The sequence below is a fragment of the Equus asinus genome, chromosome 20 (genome assembly GCF_041296235.1).
Source record: "Equus asinus isolate D_3611 breed Donkey chromosome 20, EquAss-T2T_v2, whole genome shotgun sequence".
In the NCBI taxonomy this organism is placed as follows: Eukaryota; Metazoa; Chordata; class Mammalia; order Perissodactyla; family Equidae; genus Equus; species Equus asinus.
Genome location: NC_091809.1, coordinates 90,313,645 through 90,339,580, shown reverse-complemented (window position 1 = coordinate 90,339,580; position 25,936 = coordinate 90,313,645). Strand labels below are relative to the sequence as shown.

Here is a 25,936-nt window from a genome sequence, read left to right as displayed (position 1 = left end):
ATGTAGACATTCTTCTATATATTTGTCTAATATTTAATTCCTCACTAGATTACATACCTTACAAGAACAGTTATTCAGTGAGTCCCCAATGCCTAGTCCAGTGCTTGGTACTGTGGGGGACTGGAATTGGCCACCCCAAGATATGTCTCTTTGGCATGAGGATTATTTTGGGCTGATTACTTTTAAAAACTGCAGACAGGAAAGAAACTCTGAAAAGTAGAATTTACCTACCCTTTGTTAAGAGACATTTACATTGTAAAGGAAATCTCCATCTGCAAAGGTGTCTCCTCTCTGTACAGGAAGAAGGGGGGATGACCTTATCTCTAGAAACTCTTATCAATGCGGAAGGCAAGGACTTAAATCTGCATAATAACCTGACCCTTGTTTACTGTACTTGTCTGGTAATCTCCCGTAACTGACTCCCCCCACCCCCAACATCCTCCTTTGTCTTTAGCTGAAGATAATATTTAAGGTGGTGACTTCAGCCATTTTGGCGAGTTGCTCAGTTTGCCTGAGCCTCTTCCATGTATACATGTTATAAACATTTGTTTAATTTTCTCCTGTTATTCTGTCTCATGTGAATTTAATTTGTTCTCCAGCCAGAAGAACCCAGAGCGGGTAAAGGAAATTTCTTCCTCCCCTACAGTACATAGTAAGTTTCAACTCACACTAACTGAATAATGAAAGAAACTTGGGGTGGGGGTGGAGGTGCTGAGTTGATGTTCATTACTGAGCTGCATTGGAATTCAAGTGTTCTTTTTCTCTTTCCAAGAATAGAGCTCTTTTCACTTTTGACACAGGGGTCTTCCTCAGTTTCCTCACTTGCACAGTAAATCAGGTGTTCTTAAGCTGGAGGTCACAGACATCCAAAGGGTCAATGAATAAAATTCAGGGGGTCCATAACTTGGAGGGGAAAAAACATGCCTTCACTGACCTGTTACTGCAATGTAGCATTTTCTTCAATTTGTGTACAGGCAGCAAACCACAATAGCATTAGCGGAAATCAAAGATATTTTTGTATCACATTACAGTTGATATGAATACTTCAAAATATCATTTATGTTCATCACTATTTTGAGAAACTACAGTACTTATTAAGCTTACCACTAGGTAGATCTTGTTATTTAATGTGTTCGTTAAAAAGCACATATTACGATGTCACCAATTTGGAGTGTTTTTTAAATATTTTGATGTTTTGATATAATTGATTTCCTTTGTAATCCTTTATAATTTATTTTACACATTTAAAAACATTTTCATAAGAATAGGATTTGTCAGTCTTGGTCAAAAGGCAAAAAAAGGGTTAAAAACCCTTGGACTGGCTAATCAGCAAAGCTCCTTCCAAACGGATCCAGTTTACAGCTTTTGCCTCCTCTGATGTGTCTACTGTCCAACTTTTATCTGGTTCAAGGGTATCTAAAAAGGTACGTAGAAAAAAACCCACCACTTCCCAGTGGGGAAGAAACATGTCAGCTAGGGTGAGAGAAAGGACCCAAAGCAAAAGCAAGTCAGATACTTTGCAAATAGTAGTCAGTGACACGTCTGAGTTCTGGGTCATAGGAAGAAGGGACCTGGGGAAATCTCAATAGTTTAGACTCAGTAGTGAAAGGTCACAGAGGACAGGATGTACTGTGCAGAGGTACAATTAGTGAGATATTTGGTGTTGAAGTGTGATGAAAGCTAGCTAACAAGCAATGTTCCCAGGCACACAATAAATTTTCAATAACTACCTATCAAATTAAAGAGAAGGAGGAGGATAAATAACTGTTCTAAATAAAGGTGAAATCATCAAGGGTCACAGACAAAAAAAAAATCAAAATTCTCTTTTTTATGAACTTGTATTGAAAGACTTTAGGGAAAAAAATCACAGCATTAGGTTTGAAGTGGAGGAGAGAAGAGAGGAGGTGGGATGCATGAGTCAGAGTCCTTCTCTGACCTTGAAGGACCTTATAATCTCAGCAGCAGGCAGTGCATCTCACTAATAATACAAGAAAATGAAGCCGGGAGGGGAAAGAACACCACATGAAGAGAGTAAGCCAACCTTGAAACAGCTAGTCATCATTTCCAGAGGGAAACATCACCATAGAGGGCTAGCTGATTTCTATCCAAACTCCATGTCCTTCTACAGCCCTGGACTACCTCAAATTTAGTTGCATGTAGATCAGGAACTTCATTTCCTAAATTCAACTGCTTACAAAGTTTCTTGTTTCCATTTGAGAGGCATTTGACTTACTGTTATCTTCAATATCCTAAGGATTCTAATTGTGAAAAATTATTTTAACTGAGTCTAAGATGATCACAATTCCATCTAACACCAGACACAGACTCTGTCTTTGGCCAATCCTTCCCAGAACATTGAATCCAGACAGTTGTTAAAACTGTGACCTGAGAGGTAAAAAAAATCAAGAAAGAGCCAGTTCCTATAATACTTCTAGACCTTCAGAATTCTAGGAATAGAACCAAAGTTGGCTTGGGTTCCAATTCTCAATTGCTGCCTCCCATCACCACTAAATCCCGGACTGAGAACTTGCTGAGCTCCCTGCATTGGCTTCCAGGACACCACATCATGGAGGCTTCAGCAGAATAGGATGTATTCATTCAGGGTAATGGAAAAAGCTTGTTCCTCTACTCACAACAATTCTGACACCAAATATGTGAGTTTTCCACACGAACCAATTCTCCAATTCTCTGCAGACACCAAGTGTCCTATAATTCATTTCTGACACTTAACTACCTGGGGTAGCACAGACCCCACAGGTTTAGGACTCAGTCCCCCATTTCAGACGCCAATTCTAAGTCCCAGGTTGTCACCTGTACAGTACTTCTAACCAACTGGCTATAAACTGGAGGTTCCCACAGTCCCCTCCTCGAGTTTGATAATTTGCTGGAATGGCTTACAAAACTCAGGAAAGTGCTTTACTTACCATTACAATTTATATAAAGGATACAACTCAGGAACAGCCAAATGGAAGAGATGCATAGGGCAAGGTGTGTATGAAGGCGTACAGAGCTTCCACGCCCTCACAGCACTTTGATGTCTACACCAACCTAGAAGCTCTCCAAACCCCATTGTTTAGGGTTCTTATGGAGGCCTGAGTGATTAAATCATTAGGTCATTGGTGATTATGTCAATCTCCAACCTCTCCCGTCCATGGGAGAGGGGGATGGGGTACTGAAAGTTCTAATCCTTCTAATTACAGGGTTAGTTCCTCTGGTAGCAGACTCCATCCTCCAAGAGTCACCTCATCAACATAAACTCAGATATGGTTGAAAGAGACTTATGAATATTGAAAGACACTCCTTCATCCCTATCACCGTGGAATTTCCAAGGGTTTTAGAAGCTCTGTGCCAGGAACTGGGATGAAGATCAAATACATATTTATTATATCACAATGTCGGTGCAAATAAGCAATAATCTATAAATCAAAATTGGGGTGAGTTTATTACATGAGCCTATCTGAGGATCATACAGCCCAGGAGAATACCTTCACCAAGGAAGGAAGCTCTCCGAAGAAGTGAGGTGTACAGTGTGGTTATATACAATCTTAGACCAAGGAGCATACATCAAACATGACAGGAATACCTCTTTTTACCATGGTCACAAAATGTTTTGCTAGCACAGCAGGTCAGTGGTCACAAGATGTACACAGTAGGTCAGTTTGACCCTTAGTTTCTGGGAAGAAATGCTTATTTTTAAAGAAATGCTAGCCACAACCAGAAGGACCCACAACTAAAATATACAAGTATGTACTAGGGGGATTTGGGAAGAAAAAGCAGGAAAAAAACAAAACGATTGGCAAGAGTTGTTAGCTCAGGTGCCAATCTTAAAAAAAAAAAAAAAGAAAGAAAGAAATGCTGATATGGGGGGAAGCACACATCCCTATCTTTAAAGGCATCATTCTTTGCTTTAGGATATTGTAAATGTTTAAAGCGGATGTACAATGCACGCTGGACAGGCCATGTCAGGCCACTCTGAAAAACAAGGTCAGGCTGAATTAGTTTTAAACCAAATGGCTTCCTCATTGTACCCCAATATTTTAACTTTTGTTATTTATTCTTCAACAACATCAAACAAGGGTTCTCTGCAGTAGAGTTCTCCCAGCAGAAGCTATGAAATTGTATGTATAAAACTTTTCTACAGGCTGGGATCTTTCTTCCTCAGCTGCCTCCCAGAACATTGCTTGGGACCACTTTCTTCACCTCTGCCAGACTAACTATAGTCAAAACCAACACCACCTCAGGAGTTCAACCAGGACTATCATCAGAGTTACTCCAAATCCTGGCTCACCCAGAACACTCAGATCCATCTGAGCACTTTCCCTGGGGGTTCAGCTGGACACTCAGAGTCAGTGGGTACCAAAGGTCAGGAGGTGAGAGCAGTCTGTCCCGACGCAAGCACAAGGAGGTGAATTGTCTGTAAAGAATTTAAAAATAGTAATAGAACTGCCTAAAAGTCAATCTGATATTTATCACCTTGCACAACAATGCAAAAAAGTGTTAGTAATACAGTAACTCTCACACAAAAGTCTTTCCCTGGTCTAAGTTCTAAACAATTGCTACAGTTAATGTTGAATTATAATAATATATATGTAGGCTTCAAATTATCTCTTTTTTAAACTAACCCACTAAAAAATGTTTTGTTCTACATGGAAGTTAATTTGAAGAACTATCAGTTACACAAAGATACATTACTTTTCATAGTAAATTCATAAGAATTTATGATCTTTCAAGCTCACTTCAGGTGCATTTTGGGACTCCAACTTTTGTGGTAGAACATAGCTCAGCTTTTAAATAGTAAATTTAAAATAAACAGTTTTAGCTGTATGAGATTTTTTCTTTTCTGAGTTATCTTTCTTTATTAAGGTGAAGTTTGAGATGAGAGCAGACACAGAAATTTTTGCAAACGGCCAGAATAAGGCTTGAACAACATACAGTAAAACATCAAGGTTTAAAACTGTTCCTTGAACACCAACCCACAGAAGTTGTGGAGAAAGCCATTACTATGCAACAATGAAACCTAAGGAAGGGGCTGGCCCCATGGTCGAGTGGTTAAGTTCGTGCGCTCTGCTTGGCGGACCAGGATTTTGCCAATTCGAATTCTGGGCGCGGACATGGCACCACTCATCTAAGCCATGCTGAGGCGGCATCCCACATGCCACAACTAGAAGGACTCACAACTAAAAATACACAACTATATACCCGAGGGGCTTTGGGAGAAAATAGGAAAAATTTAAAAAAAAGTTAAGGAAACTGACATAGAAAAAAGAACCCAGTTTTGAAGACTGCCAGAAAAAGAGACAAGAGACGATGGTCTTGCACACCCAAAAAAATAAACAAGGACAATGTTTGAGGCTGTATGTTTTCACCAAGTGGACATTCTTTCTAAAGCAACAGATCAAATAATGTCAGTGTCAATGCTCATTTTCTCTGACTTTTGCAAAGAAGAAAATCTTCACCAATAGAAATAGTTTCTACCAACAGAAATTTATGATGAATTTTCTGATGACAATGTTTTAGTGAAATTTTTAATTGTGGAGATGATTGAAAGCTGCAAGAACTGATCCCAAAGAAATAAGACACAGACAATATTGTAATTTCTAGAATTTATTGTGAAGTGCGATTTACATAAATCTCTGCCCACACATCCGGATGTTTAACACTTTTCCTAACTATTCATACAGCTGTTGCTTCAGATGAAAGAAACTTCAAAATTAAAATTGACAAGAAGCATTCTCTGATCACCCTGTGAGCGAAAAAGTGACAAATCTAAGTATGCTCTCTATTGAACACGAATATGAGAAGAGGAGCGTATTAGTTCCCTAGGGCTTCTACAATAAAGTGTCACAGCTTAAAACAAAATAAATTTATGTCTCACAGTTCTGAAGGCTAGAAGTCCAAAATCAACGTGTCAGCTGGGCCATGCATTCTCTGAAGGATCTAGGGAAGAATCTGTTCTATACCTTGCTCTTATGTGTTAGCTGGAAATCCTTGGTGATTCTTGGCTCCCAAATGCATAACTCTGATCTCTGTCTTCTTGGTCACACTGAGTTCTCCCTGTGTCTCTGTCTTCACCCTGTATGTCTGACTCTGCTTCTCCACATGGGTTCTTTTTACAAGGACACCAATGATTTTGAAATTCGGTGTCCACCCTACTCCCATGTGACCTCATCTTAACTAATTACATCTGATATGACCCTATTTCCACATAAGGTCATATTCGGAAGTTGGGGAAGGGGGGTGGCAAAGGAGACTGGGGAGGTTAGGACTTAACACCCCTTTTAAGGGGGACACAATGCAACCCATAACAAGGAGCGACTTGACAACGTCATTGCAAATTTGCAGGCATTAAGGCTCAAAAATAGCAACTATGTTATTGTACACTTCTTTAACACAAAAATACGTAAGTATGCTTTCTCCCTTTAAAAAAAAAATACCCCGATGTAATTAAAAAGTATCAATCCAGGGTCCCGCCTGCTGGTGCAGCAGTTAGGTTTCCACGTTCTGCTCCAGCCGCCTGGGGTTCGCCTGTTTGAATCCGGGTGTGGACCTGTGCACCGCTTGGCAAGCCATGTTGTGGTAGGCGTCCCACATATAAAGTAGAGGAAGATGGGCACAGATGCTAGCTCAGGGCCAGTTTTCCTCAGCAAAAAGAGGAGGACTGGCAGCGGATGTGTTAATCCATTACTTTTCCTTCGAGTGCTGCAATTTTCCTTTAACAGGGACTACACGGACTTCAACAAAAGAAAATTTTCACTATCTGCATTTTGAGCATCATCGTTATTTGTTTCATTTCACCATTACTACTTAAAATAATTTTGTTAAAAAATGATGAGCTCACGGGATCCGACATGCCAGCTCGCCCCCCGCTCCCGGCCGGGCAGCCTACAGGACCACGACGCCCTGGGCGCCTTTCTCCTCCAGATACTCACTTTCCCAGCAGGCTCCGCGGCGGGGCTTCCCATAGCCCTGCAGGCCGCAGTTTGACTGACGCAGCACAAGAGAAACCTGATGGCCGGCTCATGCCACGCTAGGGGGCGCCGGGTTCTTCGGCCCCACAGGGAGCGCTGGTGGTGCCCGAAAGCCACCCCGCTCGCCTCCTCGGGAAGAGGTCAACACCCCTTCTCCGCCCTCCCTCAGGTTGCCAACGAGGCAGGCTCTGATACTCATGCGCAAACACGTCCTCCACGCGCCTGGCTACGGCGCATGCGTCCTTTCAAATTCGCCTCTCCGCAGTATCTCCCCACGAGTTTCCAGTTCCGGCCTCACAAGGGCGGGGAGAAGTTGGGACCATGCGGCTCTCGGTCGCAGCCGCCATCTCCCATGGCCGCGTATTCCGCCGCCTGGGCCTTGGTCCCGAGTCCCGCATCCATATGTTGCGTAACTTGCTTACGGGACTGGTGCGACACGAACGCATCGAGGCGTCATGGGCACGCGTGGACGAGATGAGGGGCTATGCCGAGAAGGTGAGGGGCGGGGCCCTCTCGCGCTGCGAGTGGGTCTGGCCCGAGGGGGCGGGGTCCGCCCTGGTAAGCCCAGCCCAAAGTCTGAATTCCCTACTACCCTGAGCTGAGCCTGCTACCCCGGCGCCTCAAATGGAAAACTGGTGAGGGCTGCGGAGTTGGGGGTGGCCTGAATTAGAGAGATGCGTTACTAGTGGAATGAATGGGTTGAGGTCTGGCATTAGAGAAGTAAGATTGGCGCCTCGTTTTTTGCTCGGGTTGGATCAGTGATGTTATGTCCTGACAGCTCATCGACTATGGGAAGCTGGGAGACACCAACGAAAGAGCCATGCGCATGGCTGACTTCTGGCTCACGGTGAGTGCATCCTGTCTGCCTCCCAAATCTCACCCTTTGCTCCCTGAGGGAGAGGGGTTGTTAGAGGAAGAAGGACTGGGAAAAATTAAGCCAAGTACTTGTGGACAAATGTTGTGAACTAAATTAGAAATGTGTGTCTTAAGTTAGTTGAATTCGATGTGACTATGAATCTGCATAACTGCCTATAACAGACCCCACTGTGTAACTTTGACTCTGTCACATTAGTTGGTGGGGGAGGTCTGTGTGTGTGTGTTTGTACCCTATCTTTAGGAGTGCTCAAAGTTAAATGTCTCTGCAGTGGTGCCTGACTCTGCTCTCTCCTGAATAACTCTCCCCCTCTAGGAGAAAGACTTGATCCCAAAGCTGTTTCAAGTACTGGCCCCTCGGTACCAAGGTCAGAATGGGGGCTACACGAGAATGCTGCAGATCCCAAATCGGAGTAAGCAGGATCGGGCCAAGATGGCGGTGATCGAGTATAAAGGGAACTGCCTTCCACCCCTGCCCCTGCCTCGCAGAGACAGCAACCTTACACTCCTGAACCAGCTGCTGCAGGGGCTGCGGCAGGACCAGAAAGCAAGCATCCACAGCTCCCACGCAGCCCAAACACCAGGGATTTAACTGGAGCCAAAGAGGATATGGCCCTCATCAGTGCCCATGATCACAGGCCTTTGGAGTACTTTTAATCTCTGAGAAGAACTGAAGCTAGAGTTTTAAAATGGACAACTTAATGGAGCCCAGAATCTTCTCGGGAGCCAGATAACCCTCTCTTGGCACAATAGATAAAATTCCTTCTATGAGTATATGTAAACCAATTTTTTTTCTCCCTTTGGGATTCTGGAGAATGAGAACTAGCCAAATGCTCAATCCTTGTGTGATAGTAAATTCACAGCATGTGTTTCTGGCTCTTATCTGGGTTGTATTTGGTTTGCACAGCTTTGTTTTTCTTAATGCCAGTTTATGGGGCATGTGTCCTATAATTCCAAACTGACCCCCAAAAGGTAATTGAGTTTTGACATCTAGCCTAGAGACTGAGCCCCTGGGATTTCTTAGAGAAAGATTATTTCCTGACCTGGGTAGGAGAGTGAACATCCAAAAGTGAACCTTGCATAGTAATCTGGTACCCTACGAACCTTCAAGAAACACTACAACCATTGCTCTGTTTCTAGGCAGGATCACATATTACCTTCATTTGCTCGCCTCAAGCCCTGAATGGGCCTCAGAGGAGAGGATGTGAGAACTCAGATGTACCACCATCCTGGCCAAGGGGGTAGAAGCATTCTGCAGAGCATATTGGACTCCAGGATAAGCTCCTTCCTCTTGGGGTGGGAGTTGGGGGGAGGGAGGTGTCAAGGAGAGGGCTGAAGTAGGAGGACGATTAGGAAGTTAGACCTGCTGGGGATTTCCTGGAAGTTTTTATTGTTATGAAATCTGGGCCTCTCTGGGAACTCAGAAAAGGGAAATCCGGCTTCAGAATGGCCAGAGCATATGAGAAGTAGGAAGCTCGTTTATATCTACTAATTACTGTGAAGCCAGACTTGGCCCAGCCAAGCTGCCCATCCCTCAGGCTCAGAGGCTTGACTAGGTAGTTGTGGGAAGACTTGGGGCTATCATCCCTGCCTGAACACTTGATAGCAGGGCCTGACAGTTGCATATCCCTAGTAGAGTGGAAAGAAGAGCTTTTGTTAGGTTCGACCCTCAGAGTGTATTTAGCCCACCAAATCTATCCATTGTTTGAGATGATAAGGGTGAGGGTGTAGGAGTCAGTGGTCTAGCAGATGGATCTGGGCTTCAGTGACAGAGCTATTCTGTTGCTATTTCAATACAGCTGCTCTAATCTGAGACTCATCTGCTCCCAACAGGGTTCTCCATCTCTTTCTTTCTACTCCAGTTTGTCCTTCACACTATTGCCAGAAAGCTCTGACATATTTTGAGTGACATACAGTAGACACTCAAAGCATTTATTGAATAAACCTACAACTCTGAATCTTCTCCCCCAAAAATTCATCCCTTTCCTGTCTTCTTGATGTGAACATTCACCTCAGCTGGACATCTTGGAGTTATTCTTGACTCCTGGAGAAAGCACTTTCCTTAAAATTAAAACCACATCTTTAAGTATTGGTAATAAGTAAGTTATGGCCAGACTCATAGCTTTTCCTCTTAGCTCCCAGAAATGTACCTCCCTTAGCAGCTTTCAGCAGTTCCCTAAGTGCTTATTAAGTATCTGCTAGTACCCAGCATCATTTTAGGCACTAGGGATATAATCTTTATCAAGTGTTCACCATATGTTAGGCCCTGGGCTAGATACTAGAGAGATAGAGATGAGAAGAAACAATTTTGCCATGAAGGAGCTCACAATCTAATGGGCCACTCCCAATGCCACAGTGACCTCAAGGAACACTGCATCCTCTTTAATATTTTGGCCCAAATAAGAGTACATGAATCCTAAAACATTTACTGAAGGCTCAGGGGTAACACAAGAGAAATAAACAATGTATCAGTTTTTACTAATCTGGCCTCTAAATGATGACTTTTCCCCTCAGTTGGTGGAATATGCCCTCAAGTCCATCTAGGCACCTCTAATAAATTCCAGACCCCCAAGAGAGGGGCCCAGATAATTGGAATTCCATCTTTACTTTGAAAGGTTCTCTGTCTTGAGTTCCAGTTCTTTACTTTAAGGCTGACAAAGTTATGCTCACTCCCTTCAAAAGATAATAAACTTACTCTATCCTAACAGATCAGTGACAATGTAAGCCCAATATCCAGAGGGAGACAACTACTAAAGCCAGGGACTCTTGCCTTACACTCATCTACGGTCAAATCAACAGGTCATTTTGATTTTATTTCCATAATGTTTCTCAAATCTGCACTCACCTCTCTCCCTAGTCTGAAATCCAAGACATCTTTATCCTGGCCTACTGCAACGGCCTCCTAAAGTGCCTCCCTCCATACTGCAGCCATAGTGATAGAAATCTGATCTCTTAATTCCCTGCTTGATGATCACCAATGGCTGTTCCTTTCCTATGGAGAAAGACTCCAGATTCGTTACCATGACTCCCCTTGTGACTAGGCATCTGCTCACTACTCCAGCTACTTCTCTTGCCTCTAATTTTATGCTCCAGAAGCATGGAAGGACATATTTTGACTGTGTCCCTATGCACAGTTCCCCTTACCATCTTTGTTCCTGCAGTCTCTACTACCCAGAGAACCCTCCCCCTTTTACCTACCTAACTTGTAAGCAAACTTTTGGCATCTCCTGGGTGGCTCCTCTGACCATCCTCACTCCTAGGTTTATTATTTTGTGAACCTAGGTGCCACGACAATATTTCCATAATGCACTGAATTTACCGCATTACATTACAGTTCCCTACAGTGGGTTGGTTCCCAAACATCCACTCTAGATTAGTCTAAGGCAGTCATAGTATTTCCATCTCGTTGCTATTAATGGGTTCAAGGATAGGCAGGCCTAAACTAGTTTGAGGTAGTGAGGATCCAGGCTCTATTCTTCTGTATAAGAATAAGATAGCTCGTTATTCTGAGTGCTACAGGGAAGTCATTTTAGGCTGAAGATAACAGAAAATGGCAGGTCAGAACAACTAAAAGAAGCTGTATAGTAATAATCTTTAGTGATTATTCCCATTTGAGCCTGGGTTTTCTGTTAATTGCTACCAAAAGTAGTCTGACATATTAATTTCTACCATTGAACCTTTAGTGTTTATCAAAAATTTTTTCACTATGACCCACAGATCAAAAAACATTTTACATCAGACATAATATTCACATATATATATAATTGAAACAAAAGCATACAAAACATTATTTACCTTTACAAAAATGATGCACACTAATGTCTACTCTTTTCTAGTTCACTTTCTTAAAATGCTAGTTCCAATTCACTAAATTGATTTTACAATTCACTAATGGAATATAACCTGGTCTTTGAAAAACACTCATCTCAACCAGCATTACAGTGGCTCACTATTGCCTTTGCTGGGTAAAATCCAGACTTATATCATGACACAAAGGCCTATGGCCCAGTCTCAGCCACCTCTCAGCCTCCTCCTACCATTATCTGCTGCCACCCTTCATAGAAACTACTTATTGTCTGAATATATCATACTTTCATGCACGATATTGCCTCTACTAAAATGCTTGCCCTGTTGCAAGTTACCTCCTTCCTTTCATTCAAGTCTCTGCTCAGAAGTTACTTTTTTGAGGTCTTCTCCAAACTCCATGTCACCCTCCAAATAGGGCTAGGTCCTTTCCTGTGTGCAGTTGTTAGTAGTCCTCTGGGCATACACCTATCAAAGCATTCATCACACTCTACGGCACTTGCCTGTCTGCTTGACTGGCTCCTTCATTCAACTGAGCTAAAGCCAGGAACTGGGACTCTCTTATGGATAACTCTCTTCCTATCATAGAACCTGATTCATAACAGGTGCTCAATATATGTTTATTAAATGAGGTAGAGTAAGCGACATGTTGTCCGTGGCATACTCAACTCTGGCTGAGCTTTACAAAACAATAAACATGGTGCTGTTTGCAGGGACAGTGCTAAGCTACACTACTGAGTATACCAGGGCTAAAGAAATGGGCTTCTTCCTCTCCAGAGACTTATGTGCTCATAATGACTGTCAAGAATGAAAGCATGTGTCTAATTTATTTCTCCCACATTTCATATTCCAATTTCCTGAAATATTTCTAACCAACCTACAGACAGAAAACACCTATACATTTTCCAAGACTTAGCCAAAAGCTGAAATGATGCCTCTTTTGTGGAAGTATTCACTGAATTCCTCAAGGAAAAGTAGGCACTTTTCCAGTGGTCTAATTTCACACTGTACATCCTTCATTGTAGCAATGGCGCAATTACATTTTTTGGCACCCATCACTAGACAGTGAACTCCTTGAGAATAAGGGACATATCTAATTCACTCTCAAGCCACCCAGTAGAGAACAGGACAAAATATGCATCTGTAAATGTCTATTCACTGAATCAGTGTGTTGTACTAAGTTGCTCAGCCTAGCTCTGCATTTTGGGCTCACAGACTCCTCCCTTCCCTAGTTTCCTCCTGCTTCATTGAAAAAGAACTTCCTGCAAAGCTGATTGCCCATTGTTCACTACTGGGTAATGTCTGTACGCTTACGGCTTTCCTCTCCCTGCCCTGAAATGCATGGGCATATCCTAGCTCTCCTCTGACTCTGGGACATGACTTTGGAGTTCAATTTGAGATGCTCTAATAATAGAAATGGTCTCTCTGCTTATATTTTGAGGGAAGAAGTTTAAACTTTTATGACATTTTGAATTCTGTTCCACAATATATCTGTTTCATATAAAAATAATGTTTTTAGTTCTTACAAGTTAAATGTTGTACATCACACACACACACACACACACACACAAACTTCTATCAAAATTGATGCTCTGGAAAGATGAGCCTTGTTTACACTGTACTTCACATATACCTTGGCGCACCACTGTGTAGCCCAGCATGGGAAGCAGAGCATTAAAGGAGTTTTACTGCTCTTCACTTCAAGGAGATGAAAATGCAAAAGCTGTACCTAGGGATGTCACTGAAAACTTAATGCCATTGTCCTGACTTAATTTCCAAATGCTTTTCCTTAAAATGCCCTCAGAAGCTTTCTTGTAATTATCTTTTTCTTTTATCCCAGAAGGAAAAATAGTTCAGTTTTGTATGTGCTGAGTTTGAGATGCCTGGAAGCATATGGAACTTAGAAAAAAGTTCTTTGCTGGAAGAACAGATTTGGGAGTTGTCAGCAATTAAAGCTAAGGAAATGGATGAGATGACTCAGAGTGTATGTGTAGAGGGAAAGGAGGCTGAGGTCAGACATTAGGGAGCAGACAGGATACAGAACCTGTGAAGGAGACTGAGAAATTGCCTTGAAGAGAGGAAAGAACCTGCAAAATTCATCACAGTACCTAGTACAGTATCTTCCTTGTGCATAGGAGGCATTCAAAAAATAATTATCAAATGAACTTAGCAAGCATCTTCCATCTCCTTTCAAAGCACTGTACTAATATAGAGAATACAGGGACTCAACAGGCCAATTGGAGGGACAGATCATAAACAAGTATAACATAGTAAGACACGTACTATGAAAGTGGTGTGCACAAGGCATACTGGAGTACCAAGAAAGGAGGAGGTCAGTGCAGAACTTTTCAGAGGAAACAATGCTAGGGCTGAAACTTGAAGAACGAGTATGTATTCATCAAGCATGGGGGAGAGAAGTCAGTTGCGAGGGCATTCCAGGCAGCAAGATCTGCAGTATAAATGCATTGAACTATGAAACAGTATGCAGTGGTTGAGAAATTCCAAGTAAGTAATTTGGTACAGCTGGGATTTAGGATTTGAGGAAGAAGTGGAGGAAATGAAGCAGGAAAGCCAGGCAAGATCGAGTTACAAAGGGTCCTGTAAGACATGATAAAGTGCTTGGGTTTTATCCTGAAGACCAGGGGAAGCCACTCAAGGATTTTTAAATAGGGAGAAAAGGGATCAGATTTACATTTTAGAAAGCTCATTCTTGCATTAGCCTGGAAGATTGGTTAGATGGGCAAGACTAGAAGCAAGGCAACTGAATAGGAGGCTAGTGAAGGAAAGGGGAGTTGATGGAAGATTAGACTAGGCCAGAGGCAGAGGGGCTGGAGAGAAGCTGACAGATTGGACAGCTATAGAGGAGACAGAATAGACTAGACATTGTGTGTGATTACATGAGGTAGAGGGAGAAATTGAGAGTCAAGGATGACACCAAGTTTCTACTTGGGCAGTTGGGTGGAGTAATTCCATTCACAGAGAATGAGGATAGCAGAGGAGAAGCAGACTGAGATTACTGTGATGAACTTTGTTGTAGACGTATTTGTATTAAGAAGCCGTCTTGTGAACTGTTGTTCTGGAGGTCAGAGAATATATGTAAGATAGCAATAAGGTGTGAGAGTCACACACATACATGGGAATTGAAGCAACTGGACTAGATGAGATTTCCCAAACAAAAAATACAGAATGAGAGAAAAAGAAGGCCTAGGATAGAGCCAACATTCAAAAGTGAGACAGAGACAGAAAGAGAAGCCCTTTGAGAAGGGTGAAAACAAAGACTACAACTACAACACTGGTATGTCAAAATCCAGGAGAAGCGGGTGTCAAAACATCTAATTGTGTCTGTCTCCCTCAGGAGATTGTGAGTTCTAGGGGCAGATACTAGATAATATTTGTATTCTCAGAACCTAATGTTGGCCAGGCTCCAGAGTAGTGGTTTAATGAGTATCTTTGGCCATTGGACTTGGAAATTAGAGTGTTCCACTGTTGACCTCTGACAGAGCAGTCTTGAGAGAGACAAAAGCAGACACCATAAAAACAACTTGAGGGCTGGCCCCGTGGCCGAGTGGTTAAGTTCGCGCGCTCCGCTGCAGGCGGCCCAGTGTTTCGTTGGTTCGAATCCTGGGCGCGGACATGGCACTGCTCCTCAAACCACGCTGAGGCAGCGTCCCACATACCACAACTAGAAGAACCCACAACGAAGAATATACAACTATGTACCGGGGGCTTTGGGGAGAAAAAGGAAAAAATGAAATCTTTAAAAAAAAAAAAAAAAAAAAAAACAACTTGAGAAGTTTGGTGACAATGAAAAGGGAAAACAGGGCAAAGATATGGCAGCCACTTGAGAGGAAAGCAGATTTAAAAAGTGCATTTTGAAGATTACTGTATTCATTTTTGCTATGGTCTGAATGTTTGTGTCCCCCTCAAATTAATATGTTGAAATCCTAATGTGAAGCTATTAGGAGCTGGGGCCATTGAGAGGTGCTTAGGTCATAAGGGTGGAGCCCTCATAAATGGGATTAGTGTTCTTATAAAAGAGACCCCACAGAGATCCCTTCCACCATGTGAGGACACGACAAGAAGGCACCAGCTATGAACCGAGAGGAAAGTCCTCACCAAAATTTGACCATGCTAGCAGCTTCATCTTGGACTTCCCAGCCTCCAGAACAATGTGAAATAAATTTCTGTTGTTTACAAACTACCCGCTCTGTGGTATTTTATTATAGCAGCCTGAATTGACTGAGACAATTTTATAATAAGTACCTTTGCCAAGACTTAGTTATGAAGATAGACACTTAAGGGTATATATAGGTTGAGGGCAAAGGGGGAGGGAGGAGAGCTTTCTTATTCCCCATTATGGCTTCCATGGCTCCTTCACCTTTATGTAAAGCCTCTTCTCCTTTGGGACTCAAGACATTGGTTGTACCATCTCCTCCTGATTGTTGTGGCTTTAGCTGCGAAGGGATGCCTAGAGCACCTGCAGGCTCCAACTCACAGGAAGTCAGTTGGCAAGCTTGCTGTTTGAGCATGTTTGCCTTTGAGGAGAAAACATGCACAGTATGTAGCCCAGAACTAGTTATAAAATGAATCATTAAATTGATCAGTCAGAGACCTAACTGGATGGGCCAGAGCTGACAGATAGAATATCATGAATTCAAAACATGACTGAGAAGTCAACATGAAGCTAGCAGAGATAGAAGCAAGTACAGGAGGGTCAAAGGCCTCTCTGGAGGAATTTTTCCAACACTGAGGACCAGCTCCCCACCTTTTAGAACAGGCTGGGCCATATATGCCAGGCTGATTAGGGGTGGAGGTGGGGGAACACAGCTTCTGATCACTCACACATTCAGTGAAGTCTTAGGCCTAGAGTCTTGCTCAACATCCTAAGACCTGCCACTCTCCCATCGTGTGGATGTCCCATCCAAGAGTCTGGCCCCACAGTTCTTTATTGTTCTCTCCTCCTGAAACCCATCCATCCAGCCTACTCTGTTTACCAGTCCTTTGACCCTTTCATAACCAGATCTACTTTACCCCTGAAATTTTACCCTCCAGAATCTCACTCTCTAAACCCAGCTTCTTGCCTCTGGCTCTCTCATCCCCTTGCACATATATCAAACTTTCAACCTCTTGTAACTCTAGACTTTTGAATTCTCTCTTTTCTCCCTGTGTGTACCAAGCCTTTTTTCCTTTTAAACCCACCCTGGATGTCATGATCCAACACTTCATCTGTTCTCATTGCAACCCTTATTCAACCCCATGTCTTTCTCTCCCGCCTACTTTCTAATCACCAGATTTCTCTATTCCTATGCCCTCATCACTGAGAGCTCCTAGGAACAAAAAATATTGCACAACCACTGGAATTGGAATCAACAGAGCTGGGCACTGAACACAGCTCAATGAGTCTGAACTGCTCAATCCTATCATCTCTTTGACTACTGCAAACTTTCTCTACTTTTCCTTTTTTTCTTTTTTTTTAAGAAGATTAGCCCTGAGCTAACATCTGCTGCCAATCCTCCTCTTTTTGCTGAGGAAGACTGGCCCTGAGCTAACATCCGTGTCCATCTTCCTCTACTTTATATGTGGGACACCTACCTCAGCATGGCTTGCCAAGTTGTGCTATGTCCGCACCAGGGCTCCAAACCGGTGAACCCCGGGCTGCTGAGAAGCGGAATGTGCACACTTAACCACTGCACCACCGGGCCAGCCGTCTACTTTTCTTAAACTCCTTATATCACCTTCATCTCTTACTATCAGCATTTAACCTCACCTCCTACTTCTCCAAAAAAAAAAAAAAAAGGAGGCTGTAGATATGGTCTTCTCAATTTCCTACCTCCTGGCCCTTATCTACATCCAGGAACTAAGCAATTAGTTGAAAATCTATTTACTGAAGACAGTTCACCCAACGACCAAGCTACCTAAAGGTCAGTTCACCAAATTTTCCAAATTTATCAACTTTTCAAAAATTTGCTTTTGGACACCAAAATCCAATTTGGTGAAATTACCAATTCACCAAAAATTTGTTTCTATCAATAATTTATAAAATTTATAGAACTTGTTGCATGGAAAGTTTAGCTTTGTGGATTCTCTCTCTCTTTTTAAGTTTCCAATTAGTATCAGTTTGACTTAGTTTAGTTTTAGTTTTACCAAACTCTTTTCATTAGATCTGTTGTGTACCAGATTTCAATCAAACTCTGTTGAATGTCACTTTTGTGTGTGATACTCATTTCAGACACTTAGGATTCAGATGCTTAGGATTCAGATGCTTAGGATTCAAATAGATAATATTCATTTGATCAAGCTGATACATCTATGAATTAAAAACAGCACTTTCTAACTCATTCTATGAGGCCAGTCTCACTCTGATACTAAAACCAGAAAAAAAAAATCACAAGAAAAGAAAAATACAGATCAATTTCCCTTATGAATATAAATGCAAAATTCCTTAATAAAATACTAGAAAACCATATCCAAAAACATATGAAAAGAATTATACAGTATGACCAAGTGGGATTTATCAAATACAGGCTTGGTTTACCATTCTAAAATCAATATCACATCAATAGAATAAAAAAAAAACCCACATCATTATCTCAATAGACACACAAAACATTTGACAAAATTTGACACCTTTTCATCATAAAAACACTCAATAAACTAGGAATAAAAGGAATTTCTCAACATAATAAAGGGCATGTATGAAAAAACCCACAGCTAACATCATACTTAAAAGACTGGATGGTTTCTCTCTAAAATCAGGAACAGGACAAGAATGTCCATTCTTGCTACTTCTATTCAACATTGTATTGGAGGTTCCACCAGGGCCATAGATAAGAAAGAAATAAAAGACATCTGTATTGGAAAGACAGAAGTAAAAGTATCTCTATTTGCAGATGACATGATCTTGTATATAGAAAATCCTAAGGAATCCACCAAAAAACTAGTAAAACTAACAAATGAGTTCAGCAAGTTTACAGGATACAAGATCAGTATACAAAAATTAATTGTATACAAAAATCAACTTTATTTATACACAATAGCAAGGAACAATCCAAAAAAGAAGTTAAGAAAATTCCATTTACAATAGCATCAAAAAGAATAAAATTCCTAGGAGTAGGTTTAACAAAAGAAGTACAAGACTTATAGTCTGAAAACTACAAAACATTATTGAGAGTTTTTTGGGTTTTTTTGATGAGGAAGATTCGCCCTGAGCTAACATCTGTTGCCAATCTTCCACTTTTTTTGCTTGAGGAAGATTAGCCCTGAGCTAACATCTGTGCCAATCTTCCTCTCTTTGGTATGTGGGAAGCTGTCACACCACAGCATGGCTTGATGAGCAATGCATAGGTCCATACCCGGGATCCGGGCCTGCAAACCCCTGGCTGCCGAAACAGAGTGCACAAACTTAATACACCACAGGGCCAACACATACTGAGAGAAATTTTTAAATACCTAAACAAACATGAATGCCACATGTTTATGTATTGGAAGACAATATTAAGATGGAAGTACTCCCCAAATTGATTTACAGATTCAACACCATCACTATCAAAATCACAGCTGCCTCTTTTTTTTGGACAGAAATTGCCAAACAAATACTAAAATTCATATGGAAAGTCAAGGGACCCAGAATAGCCAAAATGATCTTTAAAAAGGAGAAGAAAGAGGACTCATACTTCTTGATTTTAAAGCTTCTATAAAGTGACCGGAACTGTGTAGTATTGGCATTAGGATGGATATACAAATCAATGGAATAGAATTGAGAGTCTAGAAATAAACTCTTACATTTATCGTCAATTGATTTTTTGACAAGGATGGAAATAAAATTAAATAAGGAAAGCCAAGTCTTTTCAACAAATGATGCTAGGACCAGATATCTACATGTAAAAGAATAAAGTTGGACCCCTACCTCATAGCACATAAAAAATTAAATGGATCATAGACCTAAATGGAAGAGCTAAAACTATGAAAGTCTTAGAAGAACACATAGCAGCAAATCTTAACCTTGGATTAGACAATGGTTTCTTAGATATGATGCCAAAGGCACAAGCAACAAAAGAAAAATTACATAGACTTCATCAGAATTAAAAAATTTCACAATTCAAAGCACACCATCAAGAAAATGAAATGACAATCCACAGAATGAGAGGAAATATTTGCAAATCACATATCTGATAAGGAACTTGTACCCAAAACATACAAAGAATTCTTACTATTCAACAACAAAAAGACAACCCAATTTTAAAATGGGGGAAAGATTTGAAGAGACATTTTTCTAAAGAAAATATATAGCTGGTTTCGGTTTTTTTTTTTTTTTTTTTTTTGAGGAAGCTTAGCCCTGAGCTAACTGCTGCCACTCCTCCTCTTTTTGCTAAGGAAGCCTGGCCCTGAGCTAACATCTGTGCCCATCTTCCTCTACTTTATATGTGGGATGCCTACCACAGCATGGCGTGCGAAGCAGTGCCATGTCCGCACCCAGGATCCTAACCAGCAAACCCTGGGCCGCCAAAGCGGGACGTGCGCAATGAACTGCTGTGCCACCAGCCAGCCCTATAGCTCCTTTCTGGTTTGACAAGAACTGGGAGCCCCACCAGGTTCTCGTTGTGAAGATCAGAGAAAATTTTCTCATGTTTCCAGCAGGGGGATAGAAAAAGTAACCATTTTGAAATATGCTCAGAGCTGCCTATTCTCCTTAGCAAGGCTTACCCTCAAGGGAAACTATTTTACCAGAGCCCAACCAACTAGGATTTTACCAAAGCCTAGCTGACATGGAGGAAGGCAAATACCCAACTTCAGCCACTTCTAGCCTTCCTGTCCTAAGGCTAAGGTGGGCGAGAGGGGAGAGAAGCTCAGAAACACTTGTGAGCATCACACCCCAGGGACAAAAGCTCACTAAAAGACTGAGACTTAATCATAGGACTGTAGAATGCTTCCCCTCCTCCTACGGCTTATCATCACTTAAATAGGCCTCCTGTATAACAGCAGAATTATAGCTATAAGAACTTCAAGATTCAGACCCTATTTAAAAAGGAGTCCCCAGGTAAACCCAAAGACAAAATCCAAGGACAAAACAAGGACACTAGAGGAAGTTTTAGCCTCTGATACCACAGCTGTAGCAAACAGTAAACAGCCTAATTCCTAGCCAGATAAATATAAAGTATCACACTAAAGGCCTAGCTACTTCAGTTTCTTTTACCCGATATATCATGTCCAGGTTCAACAAAAATTTACAAGTTATGCTAAAAGGCAAAAACATAGTTTGAAAAGATAAAGCAAACATCAGAACCAGACTCAGATATGGCAGAGATTTTGGGATTATGAGACAAAATTTAAAATAAACATGGTTATATGCTAAGGGTGCTAATGGAAAAAGTGGACAGCATGCAAGAACAGACAGGTGATGTAAGCAGAGAGAAGGAAACTCTAAGAAAGAAGCAAAAGGAAATTCAAGAAATTAAAAACATTGTAATGGAAATGAAGAATGCTTTTGATGAGCTCATCAGTAGGCTGGACATGGTCAAAGGAAGAATCAGTGAGCTTGAAGATATGTCAGCAGAAACTTCCCAAACTGAAAAGCAAAGAGAAAAAAGATTGAGGAAAAAAAGGAACAGAATATCCAAGAACTGTGGGACAATAACAAAAATAACAAGAACTGTGGGACAATAACAAAATATGTGTAATGGGAATACCAGAGGAGAAGAAAGAGAGAAAGGAGCAGAAGAAATATTTGAAGTAATAATGGCTGAGAATTTCTGAAATTAATGGTGGACACCAAAGCACAGAACCAGAAAGCTCAGAGAACACCAAGCAGGATAAATACTGAAAAAAATCTACACCTAGGTGTAGAAAACTACAGAATATTCAAACTATAGAAAACATTCAAATCACAGGAAATGAAAGACAAAGAGAAAATCTTGAAAGAAGCCAGGAGAGAAAACATATAAATGGCCAATAAGCATATAAAAATATGCTGAACATCCTTAGTCATCAGCGAAAGGCAAATCAAAACCACAAGATAGCACTTTACACCCACTAAGATGATTATAATAAAAAAGAGGAACAATAACAATTGTTGACGAAGATGTAGAGAAATTGGTCAAAATGTAAAACGGTGCAGGTGCTGTAGAAAACTTTGGCAATATTTCCTCAACACGGTAAACGTGGTTTACAATATGTACCATACCAGCAATTCTACTCCTAGGTATATATCCAAAAGAATTGAAAAGATACGTCCATACAAAAACTTGTATACACATGTTCACAGTAGCATTATTCATTATAGCCAAAAAGTGGAAAAAATCCAAATGTCCATCAACTAATGAGTGAATAAACAAAATGTGATATATCCATACAATGGAATATTATTCAACTATAAAAAGAAATGTAATACTGATATATGTTACAACATAGATGAACCTCTAAAACATGCTAAGTGAAAGAAGCCAGACACAAAAGGCCAAATATTGTATGATTTTATTTATATGAAATATCTAGAATAGGCAAATCCATAGAGACAAAAAGTAGATTATTGTTTGCCAGGGGCTGTGCAGAGGAGGGAATGGGGAGTAACTGCTAATGGGTACGTGGTTTCTTTTGGGGCAATGAAAATATTCTGAAATTTGATTGTGGTGATGGATACAACAACTCCATGAATATACCAAAAACCACTGTGAACTGTATACTTTGAAAGGAGGAACTTTATAGTATATAAATTGTATCTTAATAAAATAATTATTTAAATAAAAAATAAAACTAAAGTAAAAACTTAGCTATTTAGAAGTAGTAACAACTACATAATTAAGAATAAGGATAAGCAGAGATTTTCCTAAAGTACAGTCTTCCTATTATGATATGAATGGACCTGGCAGAAATTCTACAAATATTTCTTAGATGTCACAATGGCAGGAGGCCCATTTATCAATGGTCATCACGATATCTTAGAACAATTATCTTGAAGTAATGAGTTTATAATAAAATTTATAAAATCAATTTTATCACTTATTAGAAAGTAGGAAGTATTAATAACAGTTACCAACCAGTGTGGAAATATAATATGGCTATATTTCAGTCCAATATCTACATATCAATTAAAATTACAAATACACCCAAAAAAAGTTAATAAAAAGGCAAGTTTTTGGATTAAAAATATTTTGGAAGAGACAATACCCCTCCCCCATGATTGTTTATAAGATTTTTGACATTTGAGTCATTGCACAATCCTTGTAGAGCAAAATACACAAGAAATTCTCATTCCCAAAAGTCATAGATTCAAAGTAAGGAAAAACTTAGAATACACTGAACTTTGGCCAGCCACGGAAAATGACTTCAGTGAAACAGCTGCAAATAAGTTAAAACTAAAACTAAGCTAAACTAAACTCCAAATTAGTCAACTGATACTTTGTAGAAATCTTCAAAAGTAGTTAAAATTCGCCCAACCATGCAGACTGTTGTAAACTTTACATGTAATTAAAAGAAACAGAATTTTGGTAAATTGACAGAATTGGTAAATTCAGCAAACTGATTGTTCTGTGAATTGAAATTCAGAGAACTGGCTTTCCTTACTTCCCATCCCAGAGGACAGGAGTCCTTCCTCTTCTCCACATTGAATCCCTCCACCTGTGTTCTAGATCCCATCCCCTTCTGCTTTGTCTGGCTCTTGCTCTTTGGGAGAGAATCAGGAGTTTCATTTTTTCTTTCCTAGAGCCTCTACAGGGAGTTGAAGTCCTTCAGAGCCTGGAAAACATACTTGCTCTTGGAAGATCCCAATCCAAACAGTGCTGGACTCTGGCTATTTTTTAATACTCCTGCTCACTTTCTCCAGGGCTGGGCTCTACCAAAGAACTCTAATGACTGTGGCTTCTCATGAGCATTTGAAGAGAGGGGGTGGGGCACTAAGGCTTGGAGCAGTCTGAAACCAAGCACTGATGCTACCCAGAGCCTCTTCCTGCACTAAGAAGAAACAAATGAGGAACAGAGCCACTGAGACTCATCAGCCTCCCATCCTGTCATTCAGCATCATTCTTCACAAGGCAGGCCCTTTGGGTCATCTCTTCTTTCCCATTTGGTCATCCCCACACTGATCTCTTCTTCCTTACCCCTAGTTAATTCGCCCGTCCGCTGCTTCCTTGCCTTTTAGCCCTTCCCATCATGGACCCACTTCCCAATCTTACTTGTTCTGAAACCTCCATTTCATGGTGACAAACCTCTAAATTCTCAGGCTCTCTATATACCTCTGAGCTTCCACTTCCTATGTAAGAGAGCTGGCTTTCCTTAAGTACTTCACATCTGCACATTCTTTCACATGTCTGGGGAGGAGAGGGAAGGAGTCTCTACTCTTGGGGCTCCTCAAGGCCCAAACACAGACAACTACTTTTTCACAACCCCCTAACCTTTGATAATCATACCATCTTGTTATACAAGCCTCTACTGTCCTCAGTGTTGTCATGAAATGAATCTCCCCTCTTTTTCATCAAGGACTTCAGTGTAACTGTGCCTATATCCTTTGTTCTCGGCTGGTATCCTCAACTCCCTGGTCCTTTAGGCCTATAAAGCTACTAGCCATCATTCCTCTTAACAGTGTCTCTACTCCTTTAACATTTTCCTCAAGATCCCTAACATATAGTCTCCCTCTTGTCCCATTTTTCACAAAATCCCAACTCCTCTCCAGAGAGAATGAGATCATCAGGTATGATGGCCTCAAATTGCTGTCCTGTCCACCTTCCTCCCACACTGCCATCATACCCTTACACATGCACTTATCTGCATCCTCACTCATCTTCCCTTTCAGTCTTGAAGGAGGAGGTATCTCTCTTCTGTTAAAGACCAATTCCTTTTTGTAGTCATGGTTAATTCTTCAGTTCCTTTTCTCTCCTCTGGGACCTTGTTCCACTAAGCCATTGCCTCTCCATTAGCTCCATATCAGCAGTATTAAAACATGGTCCTGCTGCTTTCTTCCATGCAACTGTTCCTCAGTCCTTCCCCTTCCCATTCCTCCTCCCACTCTCCTGTTACCTATTCTTTCTTTCTTTCCTTACTGCACTCACTGAGTAGTGGTCCTTGATACTCTTGTCTCACTAACATCCTTTCTTAATTCTGAAATAGCAACCCCCTTCATGCCAGTCATTCACTTAACAAATACTGATTGAACATTACCTATGTGCAGGCACAGCATATATGTGCTACAAGAGTGAACAAACCAGTTTTCTGTTTAGTGCAGTATATAGACATTTAATCAAATATTCACACACCAGAAACTTGCACTGCCACAAAGGAGAAGTGATAACTGCCACAAAGGAGAAGTACCAGGCACTATGATAACCCATCATATGGAGATTTGACTTAGAGAGGTCAGGGAAGATGTCTGTGAGGAAGTGATGCTTCAGCTGAGATCTGAAGGTTAAATGAGAGGTCACTTAACAGAAGAAAGGACCAAAGCATGCCCTGGGTAAAAGGGCAAGTTTATGCCAAAGCTTTTTTTTTTTTTTTGAGGAAGATTACCCCTGAACTAACATCTGCCACCAATCCTGCTCTTTTTGCTGAGGAAGGCTGGCCCTGAGCTAAAATCTATGCCCATCTTCCTCTACTTTATATGTGGGATGCCTACCACACTGTGGTTTGTCAACCAGTGCCATGTCTGCACCCGGAATCTGAACTAGCCAACCTTGGGCTGCCAAAGTAGAATGTGTGCACTTAACCGCTGCAGCACTGGGCTGGCCCCTATGCCAAAGCATTTTTAACAATCAGTGTGAACGGGAGCTGCCATCTTCTTAAGTGATGTTGCCTTCTGCTCCCAAGATTGATCTGGATGGGCACATGAGTCAAATGTCAGGAGGGAGAAGAGACAAATCTTCCAAACAGAAGAATTCCAAATAATACACTACATATTATAACATATATCACATGTTCCACCCTCCAGGAGGTAGAGCTTAATCTCCCCTTCACTGAGTATGGGACTTAGTGACTCACTTCCAAAGAACGGAATATGGAAAGAGAAAAAAAACGTAGCTTTATAGTGGACAGACCTGATGTATACAACCGTAACTGAGTGATCAAAGTAAACATCACCAGTGACAATTCATGTTGGTATGTACCCCCTGATATGATGTGATGAGAAGAGCATTTCATCTCTGTGGCCCTTCTTCTTCCCAGTCTAATCATAAGGGGAACATCAGAGAAACCCAAATTGAGGGACATTCAACAAAATACCTGGCCAGGATTCTTCAAAACTGTTAAGGTCATGAAAAAACAAGGAAAGACAAAGAAAACTGTCACAGACCAGAGGAGACTAACTAAAC

At 41.2% G+C, this 25,936-nt stretch overlaps 2 protein-coding genes across 27 annotated transcripts in view; one reads left to right on the top strand and one right to left on the bottom strand.

The window, feature by feature from the left end:
• Window positions 1-25,936, bottom strand: part of LOC123278917 (olfactory receptor 2AG2-like) — a 410,069-nt gene that overhangs the window by 368,225 nt on the left and 15,908 nt on the right. Inside the window, exon 1 of one of the 26 annotated variants that reach the window (XM_070490951.1) lies at window positions 6,930-7,067. The exons of 24 other annotated variants lie outside the window; for them this stretch is intronic. The gene's annotated coding sequence lies outside the window, so the exon portion shown is untranslated. Of the gene's footprint in view, window positions 1-6,929; window positions 7,068-25,936 lie in introns of those variants that run through there. One more of the 26 variants, XM_070490950.1, reaches the window with a different exon arrangement.
• On the top strand, window positions 4,846-8,723 carry MRPL17 (mitochondrial ribosomal protein L17). The gene is made up of 3 exons (XM_014852097.2): window positions 4,846-7,463; window positions 7,747-7,815; window positions 8,158-8,723. Exons 1-3 carry the CDS (start codon window positions 7,290-7,292, stop codon window positions 8,431-8,433), a joined length of 519 nt encoding a protein of 172 aa, XP_014707583.1. The 5' UTR covers window positions 4,846-7,289; the 3' UTR covers window positions 8,434-8,723.